Genomic DNA, 17876 nt, shown 5'->3' on the forward strand with positions numbered 1-17876 from the left:
TTATCTACGCGTGCAACAATAAATTGTCTGAATTTTCTTAAGTTTGGTAGATGGACAATTGGCTGATACTTGGATTTGAAACCAATCTTATCTACCTCCACAAAGCTCTGAAAATCAGCCGCTGTTCTGAGAAGGGGCGGCTAACTGACAGATACGCCCAGCAGGTTACTACTGCACGTGGCTGGTTAACAATAGTCCTAAATACAGCGACATAGTTGCTATATGTAGAAAAATCCCTATCAGCCAAAATTGGAATCGACAAGTCAAGCTTTTTAAAGATTTATGATTGTCCAGAAAACTGCAATCGGTGCACCCGTAGTTTCATCGGCGGTGACCAAGTCCAGCCATTGAGAGCTATGACCGTGCAACTTCCATGTATATCTTTATATTTAAAAGCTTGCTTATCTGTACCTGATTTTTGTTCGGCTTCAGGCTGGCTTAAAGTGATGTTGCTCAGCCTTTGCATTTTGTCTTGAAGCACGTCACAATTAAACTACTAGGTCTTACGCAACAAGTCTAGTCTGACCTCTGACCCCTCTGTGCCTTACAGAACAACGAGAAACAAATGAGGCAGCTGTCGGTCATCCCTCCCATGATGTACGACTCAGAGCAAAGGCGGGTGAAGTTCATCAACATGAACGGCCTGATGGACGACCCGATGAAGGTGTACAAAGCTCGGCAGTTCATGAATGTTTGGACGGAACACGAGAGGGAGATCTTTAAGGAGAAGTGAGTCCGTGTTCAATTATCACCCCGGTTTTATTAAGCCCCAGCAGTGGGAGTTTGGTTTAGATGAGTGACGAATGCATTTGCCCCGCAGGTTCATACAACATCCCAAGAATTTTGGTTTGATTGCCTCGTATCTTGAAAGGAAGGTAAATGTGAATAGATACCAGCTGGACGTAATTCATCTAATAACGATACTAAACCAGTTAAAACAACATGTAAATATGTTCTTTTTCCTTCTTTTAGTGTGTCGCTGACTGTGTGCTGTTTTACTACTTGACCAAAAAGAACCAAAACTACAAGGCGTTGGTCAGGAGAAACTACGGCAGGAGGAGAGGACGGAACCAGGTAAGTCCAGCATTTAAGAAGATTTAAGAAGACCTGCCAATACTGATATATTTTTTTCACCAACACTGTCATGGCAGAGCCAAAGGAGTCAGTGGCTAATCTTCAGAACTTAATTAAGGCGTTTAAGATCAGTTTCACATGTCGGCTGATTGCCCAAAATTAAAGAGGCACTATTATATATTTTCCAGGCACATAAGGCCATTGTAAAGCACAATCAAGTAACTACATTACCTTAATTTGCTACAAAAATACTACATATATCAAATGTGACATCATTTAATTTAACGCCTTGAAATAGGGTCTCTGTCTCTTTAAAAAGCTCCAGCTCTTTCTGAAACTCCACCTAGAGGAAGTCATCACAACATCACTCCTCTATTAACCCTTCAACAATGTTTTTATAAGTGTTGTGCAGAGAAGTAGCTCATGTGACGAGCTCAGCAGATCCTCTGCTTCCCCAGGTGTTTGCCAATTGTTGCTGGCTAGTCTGAAGGAGCTGATTGGGGAAGTGAGGTGGAAGCTCTAAAACTGCAGCTCCGAGGAGGCGTTGTGCCTCAAAGGCGACGCTAGGTCCAAGCTAAACGGTTGACAAGGCAGATTAAAAGATTTCTCAAATATGCATGAAAGGATCACAGCAGGTATTTCAGGTATTCTTTTGATGAGGGAATAACATTATTATTTTACACAATACTGTCCCTGTAAGGAAATCTTTATCAAATTGCAGACATTAAAAAATAATCCAAGCTGTTGTTTTGGGATGTAGTCATGGATTTCCTGAAGAGTTTAGGGAATTCCCTACCTAAACCTGAACAATATTCCCTATAGTAATATTACAATGATGATATTGTGAAGTCTTAATCTTTGCATACTTTATTCTGACTCTAAGCTCGGTGATTGGTTCCTGATCTCCACTGTCTGTGTCTTAGTCCAACAACCCCAAAGGTGGAAGTTATGTAAATGCTGAAAATGTGTTGAAAGTTTGAACTTGGCCTCGGGCTGCGTTATGCTGGGACCCTTGGATGGTTATTGAGTCAAAGGTAGGAGAGAAATGAAATATAATAAATGCTGTTTTGTTAGTTTGGTTACTAATGTTCTTGGATGTTGTTTGGTGATCAGACTGATTTATCTGGAGGACGTTCTGTTAGTATTTAGCCCACTAGAATGTCTTTATAGCATTCTGCAAACATTAATTTTCAATCACTGAAAACATCATTCATTCAGTCTTGTTCATTCTTTATCCTGTTAAGGGTAGAGTAACCTCCAGCTTGTACTGGTTCAGAGAAAATACTGCAATCAAGGCTAAGGACAGGTCTCATCCTCTCTGGCTGTTTCCCTTTGCTTCCTGTGCCACAAGCTCTTGTAGAGAACATTGTGTCCAGTACATCTGCTGTGCAACAGAACTGTGTGGTTCTGGAGCACGATTTTGCGTAAGAGGAGGTGGCAAACTAAAGTTTTCAGAATACCTATTGAGCACAAGAACGTTTTTCATATTCAAGTGGTTGGATGAGTTTCCTCAATGTTTAACGTTTGCAGTTAGGACACCGGTGTTTAAGAGAACCCTGGTGAAGATGGAGGGAAAAACCTGTTTACTTTACATGTATAGATGGGATATTTGTTTGTTCTAGGTTGTAATTTAAGGAATTGTTTATTAGTGTGTGGCCGATTTCCAAGGTCCAGCAACTGGCATTTGAGTGAGCAGAGTGAGTCGTTAGAGTGGGATAGGAGCAGCAGCAAAGAGCAGAAGAATGTAGGGCAAGTGAGTGAAACTGAGTGGAAAAAAAAGAAGAAAAAAAAGAAAACCCTCAGTGAGACCGAGTCAGCCTTGGCAGCCTATCTGCTGATTGTGTGCTCTTTCTTTCCCCCCCCCATTTTCCATTTACTTTTACTTCTTTGGAGCATGTGAGAGCTCCACCCCCTGCTTGAAAATCCCGACTTGGTATCGTCCGACCAGCTGACAGGCCCAAAAAAACCCTCCCTGTGCTGCTGTGAGTGCCAATCAAAAAAGAGTGCTCAGCAGGGATTACCTTGAGTGACCCCGCGTAGATTAGTGCGTGCATGTGAGATGGACGATTCTTTGGGCGGCTTAAGCGGCCTGATGACACGGTTTCCTGGAATATGTGCGGCCGCGCTACGGCCCGGCAGCCCTTCTAAGGAGCTCTGCGATGGTGCCGTCCTGCCCCTCCACTGCTACCAGTCCCATGGAGGCACTGGAGGCTAAATTCCCACTTGGAACGCGAGTTAGCTCTGGCGCTCGGCGGAGGACAGGGATTTTTGTTGCCAGCAAATGAGTCTGCAGGTATGTCACTAACTTTTAAACCCAAAGCCTTTTACTTTTTGGTCAGGTTGTTCTGGCTGCCATCTGTGTCTCGCCGCGTTCTGGCTGGCCGGCTAGTTTCCTAACCTAGATATTTATTTTAGGCCTGTAGGCAGTGGAACACGGCTATTTTAGGCTAGGTTTTCTGGGACATGTGAAGTCAGGGTCTTTATTTACCACTCAAATCAAACCTCTGCGGCCATGTACATGTATTTATGTTGTGGGCTAGGTGTTATTTCCCATTTTCAGAGGAAGCCCTGTGGCTCTTAACTTTCCTTTTATGCTTTTTTGTAAGGTTTCATAAGCTAATGCATGTCAAAAAAGGAAATAATTCTTTTATGAGCAGATTTTAAGCGAAATTAGCCTCTTGTTTAGTACTTAAAATGTATACTTCTTCAGAGGCCAGGACAGGTTATTTTTTTAAGATTTTGTATTTGTCATAAAACTTCACGTTTTATTCCCTTGTTAGGTGTGAGGGCTCACCAAGACCTCTGCAGGTCTGCTGTGAATCCTGTAGCTTTTCCAAGCTGTGATGATTTGAATCCGTGGATCTGGCTAATTTGTCCACATCCGAGTGTCGCTCCATTGAATTAGGATCTACCGAATTTAGAGTGTCAAGCAACACCTCTGGCTTATGTTCCTCAAAGCAGAACAGTTTGCGTGACATTGCACTTTATCCTGCTTAGAAATGCCACTGTGTCTAGGGAGCGCTGAGGGGGGTGCAGTTGGAGGAACATGAAAGCATCACCAAGAACACTGGGGGCCATTACTTAAATGGAGATGTCTGTGACACATGGAAGAAATTATGGAAGCGTGCACAGGCTTTTACTTTTTAAAGGTTTTCTTTTATGTGGTGTTCCGTTCAACTCTGAAGCATTTTCAAAATTGAGATTTCTTTCTATGTTAAAAACGAGATTCTTAGTTTGAGTTCATTAAAAAAAATGAGGGGCAAAACACTTTTTTTTTTCTTTTTTAATATCATTGTTTTGGGCTCTGGTGGCCTTTATTTGCAGTAATCTGACAGGATGAGGGCTAAGAGAAGGGGAAAAAGACATGTGGGATTCGAACTCGGGACAGCGAGGTCTGTGGTTTCTGTATGCTGGCCGCTTCATCCACTGCTCCACGCGGCGACCAGGGAAGGACTTTTCAACATCCTGTAAAACCAAGATGTTCTGCTGGACTGCAGCAGTTTGTTTCATTTGTGATACAGAATAACAGGAAATGTTGACCTCTAGCTATTGACATGTTGCATTTTTTTTAAATAAATATGGTTAAAATAGAATTAAAATAGAGAAACTGGAACTTGAGAAATAATAAAACAGATTTAATTAGGCCCTATTTGAAGTGCACATACGGAATCTCTACAGTTGGCGATTAATCGATTACTAAAGTAGTTGACGAGTATTTCACGATTAATCACGATAAATCCGATTAATTGTTTCAGCCCTAACTGAGAGCAGTGGGAAAGGGTCAGCATGGGGTTCCTGACTGGTTTGCTTTGCCGTAGGCCGTAAACTGAATTAACCCACATCATCTAAACAGCTTTTTGTTGATGTCAGCATACACTTTCTAAGAAATCTGAGTTACTGCACTTCAGGGGTTGGCGTTCTTTTCCTGTGTGCGTTATCGAGTCTTCACTGCCCGTACCCTGTTGTTAGTTCAGCGGTTTAGCTTTTATTAGGTTCTGACCACTGCACACCACGAAGATCACACAAGCGTTCTTGCTGAGGTCATACTTGCTGCAATATTTCTGCTTGTTGGTTTTCTTCACATCAGTGTTAAAAATGTTTTTTGTTACCTAAAATGCCCTAAGATGTCCTGCTCAGCCTTTGGGGGGTTGCCCTGTGGTGTTCCATCTTAAAACCCTTATAAGATGCAGTTGGTGCTTTGAATGCATGCAAAGCTGTTGCGCAACATACTCGACATGTTTCTATTTACTGATCGGCATATTTTTCAGATCAGCTTGACTCTAGAAGAGTCTTAGGTTATTTGCAACCATGCACATTTGCTGGTTCTTCAGCAGGTGTCATAGTACTGCATCACACTGCTTCCACAATCACCCTGTACAGTTCATTTTATTATTGGTTACAGGTTTGTAATTGGATTAGGTGCATACAATTAATTAGTTGAATTTCATGCTCTGTTCCATGTTGGGAACTTTCAGGTAATTGCAAGGCGTAGCTAACCTCTGCATGGAACCAAAGGATGATCTGAAAAGAGCTACGGTGTTCATAAAAGTATAAGTGATAAATATAGGCTAAGAAATTGCAAGTATTTGCATGATGTTTTGCTGAGTCATAATCAGGTTATTATTTTCAGAATATTAACAAGACCATTTTGGTAAACTCTTAGCCTAAATGTTTTGCAGTTGGCTGGTGTTTGTGTAAGTTCTTTTCTGAAAAACAAAACCAAAATGTTATTAGAAAAACACCAGAAAATTAGAGGCTTCTCTGCTTCAAAACGCTTCATTCCAGGTCCATGAAACCAGGGCATCCCTCGCTCATCGACCCTCTAACATTCACACTAGACATTAAAGCAGATGGATGTGATGTTGTTCCACAATAAGATTGATGCATCTTTCTTAACAGCAGCTTATACTCACACTGCATCAAATGTCTTTGCCTGCCAACCACTACTTTCCCCCATAACTCTGTTGACCAATGTGCTGAACCCAGCAGAGACCACCACACACACGCCATTTAGGCTCTTAAAAGACTTTGAATGTCACTTTTACGCTAAGGGATTGCTTAAAGGCAAAAAAATGTTATTTGTTTCCATGTTTTTCATTTGTCTGATGGTTTTTGCTCGTTTATAAATCTCCTGTGTAAAGCTCCCAGCTACCATGGCAACAGGCAGTGACTGTGGATTTTGAAAATGTTCTTTTCCATGAGTGCAAGTCCTTTAACCCTTTTATTCAGCAAAGAACTTAAGTTATGATGATGGAATTTTGAATCACTATCACCAATACACTATTCACCACCCCAGTACATAACACACAATATACTGCATAACCTGTTTGAAAGATTGTCATCAATATTTGAATGATGCATGTACTAAAACCTTAAATAAAAAACCATCAAACTTTTACGGTAAGGATGAAATCGCCACATTGAAATAATCGTTGACTAATTTGGAAATTGATTAATCCTTAACTGGAGTATACAAACTCAAAAAAGACCATTTGTTGAAAAAGCAACATATTCAGAGCACTAATTAAGCCAAAACTGTACAAAAAAAATACATTTTTGCATTTAAGATAAAATCTTTTTATGTCTGTTAATGGGTTTTACTCCAAACCCAAAATCCCAAAATGGCATAGTTTTAAATTCTTCCATTTCAAATTCACTAAAGGAAGTGGCATTTTATTCAATAAAATGTTTATTTTATATATATAAAAAAGTAATTGACTTATTGTTTACTTCTGTGTTTTAATGTATTTCTAATATTTTACAAAAAAGCTGAAGTGGTGAAATGAAAAATCTGCAGAATGTAGCAATTTTTTAATGCGATTAATCACAAGAATAATCGATTACTAAAATAATTAACTGTAACATTAGTTTGTTTAATTTCAGAATATTTGCATCATAATAAGAGGGAAAAAATACATGAACAGAAGTCACTTAGTAATATTGAAGACATTTTTTTTTACATTTCATTTTCCTGAGGTCTTCTCCCTTGGCGCAAGATTGAACGGCTTTTCTGGTGGCCTGAATGCTGTGGCAGGAAGTTGAAGGTTGACTTGTGGCGTTGTCATATGCAAACTTTAAAAACGGACCCAGTGAATCGACAAAACGAGGGCAGAAATTAAGGCTCTTAAAATATTCCGGACAGGTAGGGCGACTGTTTTGCCTCAAAACACTGAGGAACCACAGGCACCTCATTTTGAGTTTTCGAGGAGATCCTTGGAGAGCCTCTGCAGCGATGTTCGGTTGAATCAGTGTGGGCAAAGGGCTGGGAATGCCACGGCTCTGGCTCCAAAGCAAATATATAAGCATTCACTAACCCAGCTAGTGCAGCTTGTCAGTGCCGACCATGTGCAATGAGAATGTCCCCCAACAACCCGACTGAACCTCTTGGTGATATAAAAAAGAAAAGATACTATGAGAAACGTAGTCTACCACATTCAGGGTGGGTCATAGGTGAGGAGTAACCCGAGGAAATTTTCTTGGCCGTATGCAACATAAGAGTGAATATACTTTGAAAGCTGTTGATAAAGAAAGAGGAATTCTTTCCCTAAGTCACTGGGTAATACCAAATGTGTAAGGAAGTGTTTTTTTTTTAAATATACATTTAGTAGCAGAGATATTGGTCATTATATGTTTAAGGAGAGTTGCTTAAAAAGTTAATGCAACTCTTTGGTCAGCAGTAATGTCTCTTCCAAAAGTTTGCACTCGGTTTCCATGGTGAGCATCCAACCTTTGTCGTCCTTTTATCGGCCTGTCACAATAACAAATTTTGCGCTATAATTAATTATCTCGGTATTTATTGTGATAAACTATTGTTATTTTGAGACCATTTTCAAGTTTCATTTATTATTTGATTAGCTGATTAGTAACTTATTGCAACAGCACAAGAACGTGGCTTGTTCCGCTCGACACTCAGCCGTGTCGTAGCGAATAGAACCGAAAATAAACGCAGCTTTCGCTGCAGCAGACATTGTCATGGTCATTCTTGGGGGTGGAGAAAAGAACTCAGTGAATTGCTAACTACTATTAAGGCTGTGTGTTGCTTCTCATTATTTAATAAATCAAAGACACTGCAGACTTTACTGCATCACGAGGCAGCTAGAGACCCGCCACCCTCAGACATGCACAGTTCTCTTTTAATATAGCAACATCTTAACCTGCATGGTTCACTGAGCAGCCCAAAGCCTTTCCTCTACATTATGCAACAACTGTCTGACTAGGCCGGATCTAGTAACATATTTATAACATGGAAAAAAATTAAAGCTCTGTCGCATTAGCAGGAAGTAGTGCGTTTCTGTTGTTTCTAGTCAGCTAAACACAAATTGTGCAAGTGGTTTTAGGAGCAAAGGAGCAAAGTTATTTGCAGCACCTTGTTTTTAAAGCATCTGACCCAAACAAACAGGATCAAACTCTTTAAAATCAGCCTGTGCCTGAAGCAAACATTCATTTAACATCTCCTTACCAATTCCAACTTACCCTAGTTAGAATTTAATGTTGATGTTGTTGATTAAAATGTAGCTCCGATCAGCTTATGGTCAAAAGACACCATCACTGAAAGAAGTTTGCATCTTAAAAGGATAAAACAGTACAATGTTGTTTTTGCAGATGTTAGCTAAATGATCATTAGTTAGTCCATGCCAGTATATCATTTTAAGATGAACAATGTTGTTGTTGCCTACTTTACATTTCTTGCTACTTTAATGCCAAGAATAAGCCAACTCCTCTTTAATTTCTGTGCAGAAGTTGTGCCCACTGTTGCTCTCCGCTTATTTTAAAAAATATCTTTATCACAATAGAAAGAGAAAATAATTAGGGAGGAGATATTAGAAAAGAGACCAGCAGAAGGTCTTCTCAGTTAAAGAGGGATTACAAGATGATGAGAGAAAGAGAAGGAAAAGGAAGGTCAGGCGCAGCAATTTCAAATATTTTGGTGAAAATTAAGCTTAAAAGATTTTGCAACCATGACCGCAACTTTCTTTTTTTATTCTACAAAGGCTGCAAAATCTGTAGTTTTAGGCTGCAACAATAAAATAAATTTTATATTTCATGTGCGATAAATTGCACATTTCATCAATTGGGAAAATGAGTGGATTTTAGTTTCTGAATAGCTGCTCATCATTAAGCAGAGCCGGTTGAGCAGAAATGTGTCTAAGTGGATAGCTGGATTCTTGGTGTATCTTTATTGATGACATACAGTAGCTGAGTTAACTCGTGTAATCATGTTTTAGATGGGTGGGATCATCCCCCCGACCCTTTTTGTACATCTTCCAAACAAAGAAAAAAAAATTACCCCTATCTATCTTCTCTCTTTACCTCATTTCATATCTTTCTGCCCCAACCATTGAGTGAAGCACATTCCTTGGCCCCATCTGGTACCAGCATGGGATGTTTGGCTTGGCATAGCCCAACTTGTTCCAGCACAGCGCTTTCATGAAACAGTCAGGAGGAAGCATTCTGTGGTGTACCGCGCCAGCACTGATGATGAGGAATGTTGTTATGTCCTCAGTCACTCCATCAGCCCAGTTGCTGAAATTCATGCATTATGTATCCGTTTGTCACTTTTTAGGTGGTGAAACTAAAATGACAAGCGAAGTAAAGTTTTGTTTGACATGAAGCCAGTTTTTTATGACCTGTGTCAAATTCAAAATCTGTAAAAGTGTCGAACCTTTTTCCATTTTTGACGGGTTTTCTAAAACGTACTATACGTCTTAAGAACAAGCGTCTTTGTATAGTTTAGTTCTGCATCTTGCATCCTAAAGGTTTTTAAATATTGCACATCATTACTTTGCTGGGTCTTCTGAAACAAAGTAAAAGTTAAAAACCATCACAAAATCCTAGATATAACTGGCAGAAGCCTGTCGCATCGATCACTAAATCAATTATAATCGCACCATAAATGAAATCAAGCTCAATAATTTCCATTTACATGAACGTTTTTTGTTTCTGTCTCTTTTTCTACCTAAGAGTGGATGAAAAAAAGCTTCGGTCTGGTTCTCTGGTCTCCACTAGTCCCTTTCTTGAAGGGCAATTTTGTTTAAAGAATCTTCCATATCCATTTTTTTTTTCTTTGTTGTTGCTTGTTCGCTTTGGATATTTAAAATGTTTTTAAAATATATTTTTTCCTCCCCGACTCATTTTCCTCCCCAAATATGTTTTTTTTTTTTGTCTGCAGCAAATAACACGTCCCTCACAAGAAGAGAAGTCGGAAGACAAGAACGAAGAGGACAAAGCTGAGAAGTCTGAGAAAAAAGAGGACGAGGAAAAGAAGGACGAGGAAGAGAAAGATGAAAAGGAGGATTCTCGGTGAGTTGAATAACATGGCTGATGTTTCTTTAGGCGCCATAGTTAAAGGTTCCCCCTATTCGTGCTTCTGCTACATTTTAAAGCGCATCACTAAATAGCAAACTTTTTATCTCTTAGTAACAACCGCCACACTGAAGGGTGTTGTGATTAGCAATATCTGACTTCTGATCAGGTGCAGTGTGTTCACTACAAAAGAAAAGCATTGTATTTAATTTGTTCTGAAGCTGAAATTTGGGGATGCACCGATATGAAAATTTGGGCCAATATTGATTTGTTGTTGTGACTGATATTTACTGATATTGCATATATTTTTCTACTCTTTCGACACAGAAAAAACAACTTTTCTGCTGCAGTTGAACTCCCCATATTGCTGCGCTGCTTCACTTTCACCCTTTTCAGAAACAACAAGATGGAATTAAATATTGGTCCAGTTTTACTTATCGGACCTATAACAAATCAAAAACAACAATAATCATGCATCCATACTGGCAATTGTTCATTTTATGCCACCAGCCCTTTAAATCTCACCATAGCGACCAGGTGCAAGGCAATGCTTTGCTTTTCTTCAGCTCATCTCAGAGTCGGTTCAGGTGTGGCTGTAATGTCAGACAGCTTTGTTAGACACTACCGTTCTTGACTTACATTGACTCAAATTGTTCTAAATCATTTTCAGTGAAGAAATAATCCAGTGTGTCACTGATCAACTTTTTAAATGAAAAACTTTTCACTTCAACCTTCAGTTTGTCACTAGTTTCTACAAGTCTAGAAAATAAAGTAGAGGAACTCTCAATCTAACCTGTTGAGTGACTACAAAGAATAAAAAAAACCAAACATGTTCCCTGAATAACATCCATGATGTGTTCTAACAAGCCAGCAGGTGTCTGACTTGTTGACGTGTCTATTTAGGATTTGCTATCGGCAGGTTTTAATATGCTTTTCTTGTATTCAGTCAGCGGCGACAAAAGCAGGCTACGAGAAGAGCCTGTTATTGCTGCGTCATCAGGGAATAGATATTTGCTGCTGCTGCAGCAGCAGCTAAAAGCTGTGTTTATCCCCCTGTCCAAAAACCACAGGGAGATTGGCAAGGACAAAGACAAGTGTGACGGTGGGGAGGACGAGGACGGAAAGGAGCAAAACACGCCGCGTGGCAGGAAGACTGCCAACAGCCAGGGCCGCCGCAATAGAAGGATCACCACACGCTCCATGGCCAATGAGGCTGCGTCCGTCGCAGCCGAGGACACGCCTCCTCCCGCCTCTGAGCCCGCCCTGCCAGATCCTCCACAGCTACCTAAATCTGATCAAGCGCAGAAGGGAATGAAGGAGCCCGCAAAGTCCCTCACTCCGGTAGCAGCAGATGCTAATAAAGGTGAAAACTCTCATTTTAATGGCTAAAAACACTGAAAACGTTTGTGCTTCCGGCTCCAACTGCAGCCTGTTCGATTCTTTTACAAATTAAGTCTATTTTGCACGATTCATGATCTGAATATTAATCGTTTTAGCTTAGCAACTCCACATTCTACAAGCCATGGCGAACACAGAAAACATGTGGAAGAAGATGGTCTTATCTATGTGTGACTGACTAACACTGGCCAACTAACCGTGAGACGGTGGTGGCAGCATCATGGTGTGAAGCAGGGAAATTGGTCAGAGTTAATGGAAAGATAGTTAAATGCTGCAGCAAGTTTGAGGAAGTTTGATTCAGAAATATTTTATTTTCATCAAAGGGAAATTAAATGTTGCAACTTATGCCACCTTCACTGTGGGCAGGGGGGATCTGCAGTAGCAGTCAGTCTCACAATGAATCTGAAAAGGCCTCTGACTGAAGACTGTGTCATGTTTATCACCACATGCCGACAGTTCAATTTCCAGCCGGTTGAGACAATAATATGTCCTGAATGACACTATTATGTTAACACTGGAAATACAACTCAGTTCCTTTTGCTGCTCCTCTTTAAATCTCTGTATGTTTAGAGACGATGAAGGTCGATGGGTGAGATTGTCTGAACTTTTTACCTTTGATACACACACCTATGGAGTCTTCTTTCCAACTCTTCTAGTATTTGAGGTTGTAGTTCAGGTATTATTTGAGATGCTAATCAGCAGTTCCCAGATTCAAAAGGAAAACTTTGTTGCCATGGTTGCAGATCATAGCAACTGTCCGAAAGTAATAAAATTGAAAGCGAAAACCCTTCCAGTTGCACAGCGTTCACAATCGGAGGGAATAATTGTCAACATGCAGTGTCTCAAGCAAAAAAAAATAAAAATAAAATATGGTACCAAAGTCTGCAAAAAGAACAAATCAGAATCAACATAGCAGAGCTTATTTGAGATGCTGCCACCAGGAGCGGCGCATATAAAGCAGAAACTCCAGAAGGTGGAGGCCTAACCCTCACCTGGATCAATGACTACCTGACAGACACGGCGCAGTTTATGAGACTGAAGGTTTGTGTGTCCAAACAGGAAGTCAGCAGCCCAGGAGTTCCTCAGGGGACAGTACTCTAACCACTCCTTTTCTCTCTCCACACCTCCAACTTCTAGCACAAGTCATCAGCAGAAATTCTCAAATGACTCTGCAGTTGCCGGCTAGAGTCCAGACCTAAAGCCAATTAATAATTAATAGGCAAAACTTAAACATTTATGTTCGTAGTTTCTCCTCTTTCTGACTTGAGCTTGAGCTCTTTCGCACAGAAGAACAAAGAAAATGTTCTTCCTGTAGATATAAAAAGCTTACTAGTAGCCTTAATTCCACAAAATAGAAAGTCATACAAAATATTTCCTCCTCGAAATACAAGCAGGTGCCTGTTTTTGTTGGTCTGTCGCAACAAAATCCCCTACATAATTGATTTCAACAAAGGCATTCAGAACGTGACAAAATCCGAAGAAAATTTCAGGGACATATTTATGATGCAACAGATTGTATTTGCTCACTCTGTTGTAACCTTTTCTATTTCTTAGAACTACGTTGCCTTGGTTTTAAAGTGTAGCTGTGGGTCAGCGTTGCCTAGTTGAAGGCCTGCCAGGCAAGTTAAACAAGCTGCTGATTCAGTGGTGGGGGGGGGAGAACGACGGTGGCGTGAGTTTATGTTGACGGTCTGCATTTACATTGCACCTGTCTTCATTCACAAGGTGGGCGAATGGGTGGGCGGTGGGACTGTTGACCTCCTCCTAATCTCAAGGGGACATCTGCAGCTATTTTGGTCCAAATGTTTACGCGACCCCATCGGGGCGCCCTGGAATAGAGCGGGGCTAGAGTTCACTTGTTCCCCTCCGCTCTCGCCGTCCACTTCTGTGAATTTTTAGCTTGAACTGCGCAGCCAAGGAGAGCAAAAGGAGGAGTGTGTGTCGGACACACGGCATCGCAGCCGGAGCGGTGGGAGGGCTCAGGTCCCGACGGCTCGATTTGCCCGTTCGCCTCCATCCAAGGCCATTTCCCAAAGAGGAAGGCCGGCAGCTCTCGGTTCCTCCGGTGTCTGACGCTGTGTCAGCTGACCAGGGCGGCCCCTCCCCTTCCCTGTGGACGAGAGAGAGGGAGTAGGAGGGTGAAAGGAGGCGAGTAAGCGAGGGAGCAGGTCTCAGCAGTCCTGAATGTAAACAGATTATTAGATTAGTGGCCATGAGAAGAAGCTGGCTGAAGAGAAGACAGCCTCTCTCTCTTTTTCTCTCTCGCTGTCCGTTCATCTCCCTCACTCTTTCACTTTGTCGTTTTTCTTTCTTTTTTTGTTATGTTTTTTCCTTCCCCCCCTCCTCCTCTCCGGGAGTCCTAATGGATCTGCATCTCGTCCTTTTGTGATTTAGCTGGCGCTGGTGAAAGCGGAGAAACTTCTCGCTGGACCGAGGAGGAGATGGAGGTCGCCAAAAAAGGTAATGTTTGATTCGTTTCTCCCCTTTCTCTACTGTCCCTTTCTGCAGCCGCTCACTTGGCGGCAGGTCTGCTGCTGTTTATGGTCAACTCGGTTGTTCTCATGAATAATAGATATTTCATCAACCTATCTTGTTTCTTGCATGCACTTTATTTTCTATCAGGAATTTTTTTTTCTTTCTTCATAGCTTTTTTTTTTTTGCTTCACTCGCTTCTCAGAAGTGATCAATCATTGAAGGAGCAACAGAGCATTACGTTTATATCAACTAACATTTACTTTTGCCTTGAAAGTATCTGGGTAGTTAATGTGAGACTGCACTACTAGAATCATTTTTGGGTCACATTGCAGTAAAATGTTCTCCGTCTTCACTTTGCCCTTCGAGTTCTTCAAGGTTTGTATGCATGTACAAGGTGTGAAAAGTGCTTATCAAGTCCTTGAAAGGACTTGATATTCAAACTGCACTGTTTTGTAAGAAAGCGTAATCTAACGTTTGATTAAAATTTGGGAGGCGCTATTTACAGTTGAAACCAGATATTTCAAGATTATAAAAAGATGCATGCACATTTTTTTTCCTCACTGCCTGAAGTTAAATCACAACAAACTTTTCTTTTTCTTCTTTTTTTTTTTTTTTTTTTTTAGGTCAGTTAGGATTTCCAAAATTATGTCTATTTGCTAAACGACAGAAAATTTGCCCAGAATTCTTTTTATTTATTTTTTTTTTAGATTTTTTTGTAACCTTCTCAGACCAGTCAGGCTTATAACCTGTGTGAAGTAGACAACTCAAAACCTAAACTTTTGCTGTAATTTAGTTTACATTGTCTTTCTAATTCTAATGTCTTGTGTAGAACACTATAATAAGACAGTGTTAGTAACAGTAATAAATAATGTTGAACTGAAACTTTTTTTTTTTAGTTCATTTGTGTCGTTTTAAAACTTGTTGAAAATGCTTGATTTTTACTGTGAGAACATGGTGTGAATTCTTTCTCTTGGTACTTAGAACAGATTTCTATTTAATTATTTAATATTGTTGTTAATTATTATTATTATTATTATTATTATTTAATTTCCCTCTGGGATTAAAGTATTTTTGAATTGAATTGAATTTCTAAATCCTAGTGGCTTTTAGACTGGGAGTGAATAAAGGGATTAATGCAGATTAATTAAAACGTTCTTGGCTTGATAGATATTTTTTCCCTCCGCTTTTGCTAAAATGCATCTTGCTTTATATCTTCTCCGGCATTCAGATCTGTCTGCTGGATTAGTGTAGCTAGTCATATGACAAGACCTGGTTCAGAAATGGTTTTTAAGCCTCCGCACACGGCTGCTCAGAAAAACAGAGCAGTTTCCTCTCTTGGTCAGAGAACGTACTCATCTATGAGGGAGTAGTCATGCAGGCAAGACAAGATATTTTACCTTGTATTGTTTCCTATTAAAACAACTCTTGGAGCGATTTTGTGCGGACCGCAGTTTAAGAAACGTCGTGGATGGAAATGTGCTCTTGTTTTTGTCTGTGGCAGATTTCTTACAAATTGAAATGCAACATATTAGTTACCACACTAATTATTCATCCTTTAGCAAGCACTTTTTTTTGCTTTTATTTTAACTTGAGAGTTAACAGGACCACAAACTTTCAGTGATTCTTAATCCAAAGCAGACATGTGTGTACCTATGCATGAAACGTTTTCAGGAAAGAGTGCCCTGTATCCTGTTTGCATTGCTGAGGACAGACGGACGTTTTTTCTCTAGGCCTGAATAATTGAAAACTAACCTAAAAGATGTGAGGATATTGTTTGTGTTTTGGACCTCGAATGATTTTCAAATCACTTTTCTGCAGAACATGGACATTTACATCCACAGTTTTGGTTTATGGCGGATTAAAAGAAAAATAAACAAACAACTCTGCAAAATTTATTCCGAATTTGTATTAAAAAATAAATTTCGGACCATGTGGCAAAAGTTGATGAAAACGATTCCTCAGTGACTATCTTGTAAATCGTGTCTGTTTTTTGTTTTTTGTTTAAATATCACAAATGTTTTGGTGATTGTTGTCAATAAGCCTGAGCTACCAGATGGAAAACTCTCTTAAGATTTTGTCTTTGCCATGAAAATAAAGCTGCCTTGTTGAAGAGAATAGTAACATGTAGATATGCAGGACATTTTGTGATAGAAACATCAAATACTTGCGTATGTTACGTCGCTGTTAGCCATAGATAATCTTAAAGGACGTTGGTGCAGTTTTAGGTAACATTCACTGGTCTCTTGACAATGCCTCATTCCATCATCTAACTGGAACAGTTTTGGTGTTTTGTGATCATTTGTTAAGCTGCCAGCATCTTTCCTCTAAGTAGGGCTGGCAGGGAGAGCTGGTCACCATGGGTTACAGGTTTTCAAAGAGAGACACCCTAATGTCAAAGGTAAATGGCCATCTGCCAAGTTCACTGCAGCTCGCTGAGCAGTTTCTAAAGTTTGTCGAGTTCAGAGCTGATTAGAAACTGAGTCGACTGACATAATGATAGGACTTCAATGCTTATTTTAGATCTGGCTTTCAGAGTTTTGGTGTAACAAATTATCATTGAGGTTTTTACAGTTGCGTTTAATTTAAAAGGCATAAAAAGATAGTGAAGAAATTCTCAGATAAGGAAAAAAAAAATACTTTACCGATATGAGTCGTTTAAAATGATTGAAACAATGTCCCAGTCAGATACTGCCACAAACTGAATACCATGGATATACTTCAATAGCTTAAGATCTTCTGTTTCTAAACATATATATGACTGCATATATGTATAGATCTGCAGTTCTCCCATAAACTCCTGACTTGTTTTTTATGTGCGACAGTTTGCTAAAGTGTTATTGTAACATTAGCATGTTTGCTCTCTGTTTTCGGACGACTTGTCAGTATTTTAGTGTGTTTCCAGTTAATTGTATGCAGACAAAACTATTTTCCTGCTTTTTAAACTTAGTAGATTTAAAAAAATAAATAAATTAGCCATTTAAATTGTAACTACAGCAAACCAACAGACATTGGGAGTTGAGTTTACTCCAAGAATATAGAAATGCTTTGATGCTTGAACGGATTCGGAACGTCGCTAATGTAGAGAGCATATTGTTGCGCTTTTCCCGCCGCATCAGACTACGTGTACCGCATTTCGAATCGTCCTTGTGCTTTCTGTCCCAGGGCTAGTTGAACATGGCAGAAACTGGACGGCCATCGCCAAAATGGTGGGCACCAAAAGCGAGGCGCAGTGCAAGAACTTCTATTTCAATTACAAGAGGCGCCACAACCTGGACAACCTGCTCCAGCAGCACAAGAAGGTAAACTCCCAGCTTTCTGCTTCCTGTCAAGGTCTGCCGTCGTGGCGGCTTGCAGCATGTGTATGCAAGGTGGTAATCGCGGTCTGTTTCCCAGGATACTCGCAGAGCTCGCGCTGATACGTCTCAAGGGGAAGGCCAAGCCACGGCGTCACCTGATGATGACGAGGACAATGCAGATGACAGTGAAGGTCAGACAGAAGAAGCGTGTGTTCTGTTTCACACACACACGCAAGCACGCACGCACGCACACACACGCACACACACACACACACACTTATGTTCCCACACTCTTTCCTTCCTGTTTATCAGAGGTCCAAGTCCAAGGGC

At 40.3% G+C, this 17876-nt stretch overlaps 1 protein-coding gene across 12 annotated transcripts in view; it reads left to right on the forward strand.

Moving 5' to 3' along the window:
• ncor1 (nuclear receptor corepressor 1) overlaps positions 1-17876 on the forward strand; it is a 76807-nt gene that overhangs the window by 22998 nt on the left and 35933 nt on the right. For all 12 annotated transcript variants that reach the window (XM_016668254.1, XM_016668250.1, XM_016668249.1 and 9 more), the window contains exons 12-19: positions 551-729; positions 821-875; positions 973-1074; positions 10244-10374; positions 11448-11740; positions 14170-14235; positions 17413-17549; positions 17644-17737. In XM_016668254.1, coding sequence (XP_016523740.1) covers positions 551-729; positions 821-875; positions 973-1074; positions 10244-10374; positions 11448-11740; positions 14170-14235; positions 17413-17549; positions 17644-17737 — 1057 coding nt within the window. The remainder of the gene's footprint in view (positions 1-550; positions 730-820; positions 876-972; positions 1075-10243; positions 10375-11447; positions 11741-14169; positions 14236-17412; positions 17550-17643; positions 17738-17876) is intronic.

The sequence above is a fragment of the Poecilia formosa genome, unplaced genomic scaffold (assembly GCF_000485575.1).
Source record: "Poecilia formosa unplaced genomic scaffold, Poecilia_formosa-5.1.2 Scaffold14, whole genome shotgun sequence".
Taxonomy (NCBI): Eukaryota; Metazoa; Chordata; class Actinopteri; order Cyprinodontiformes; family Poeciliidae; genus Poecilia; species Poecilia formosa.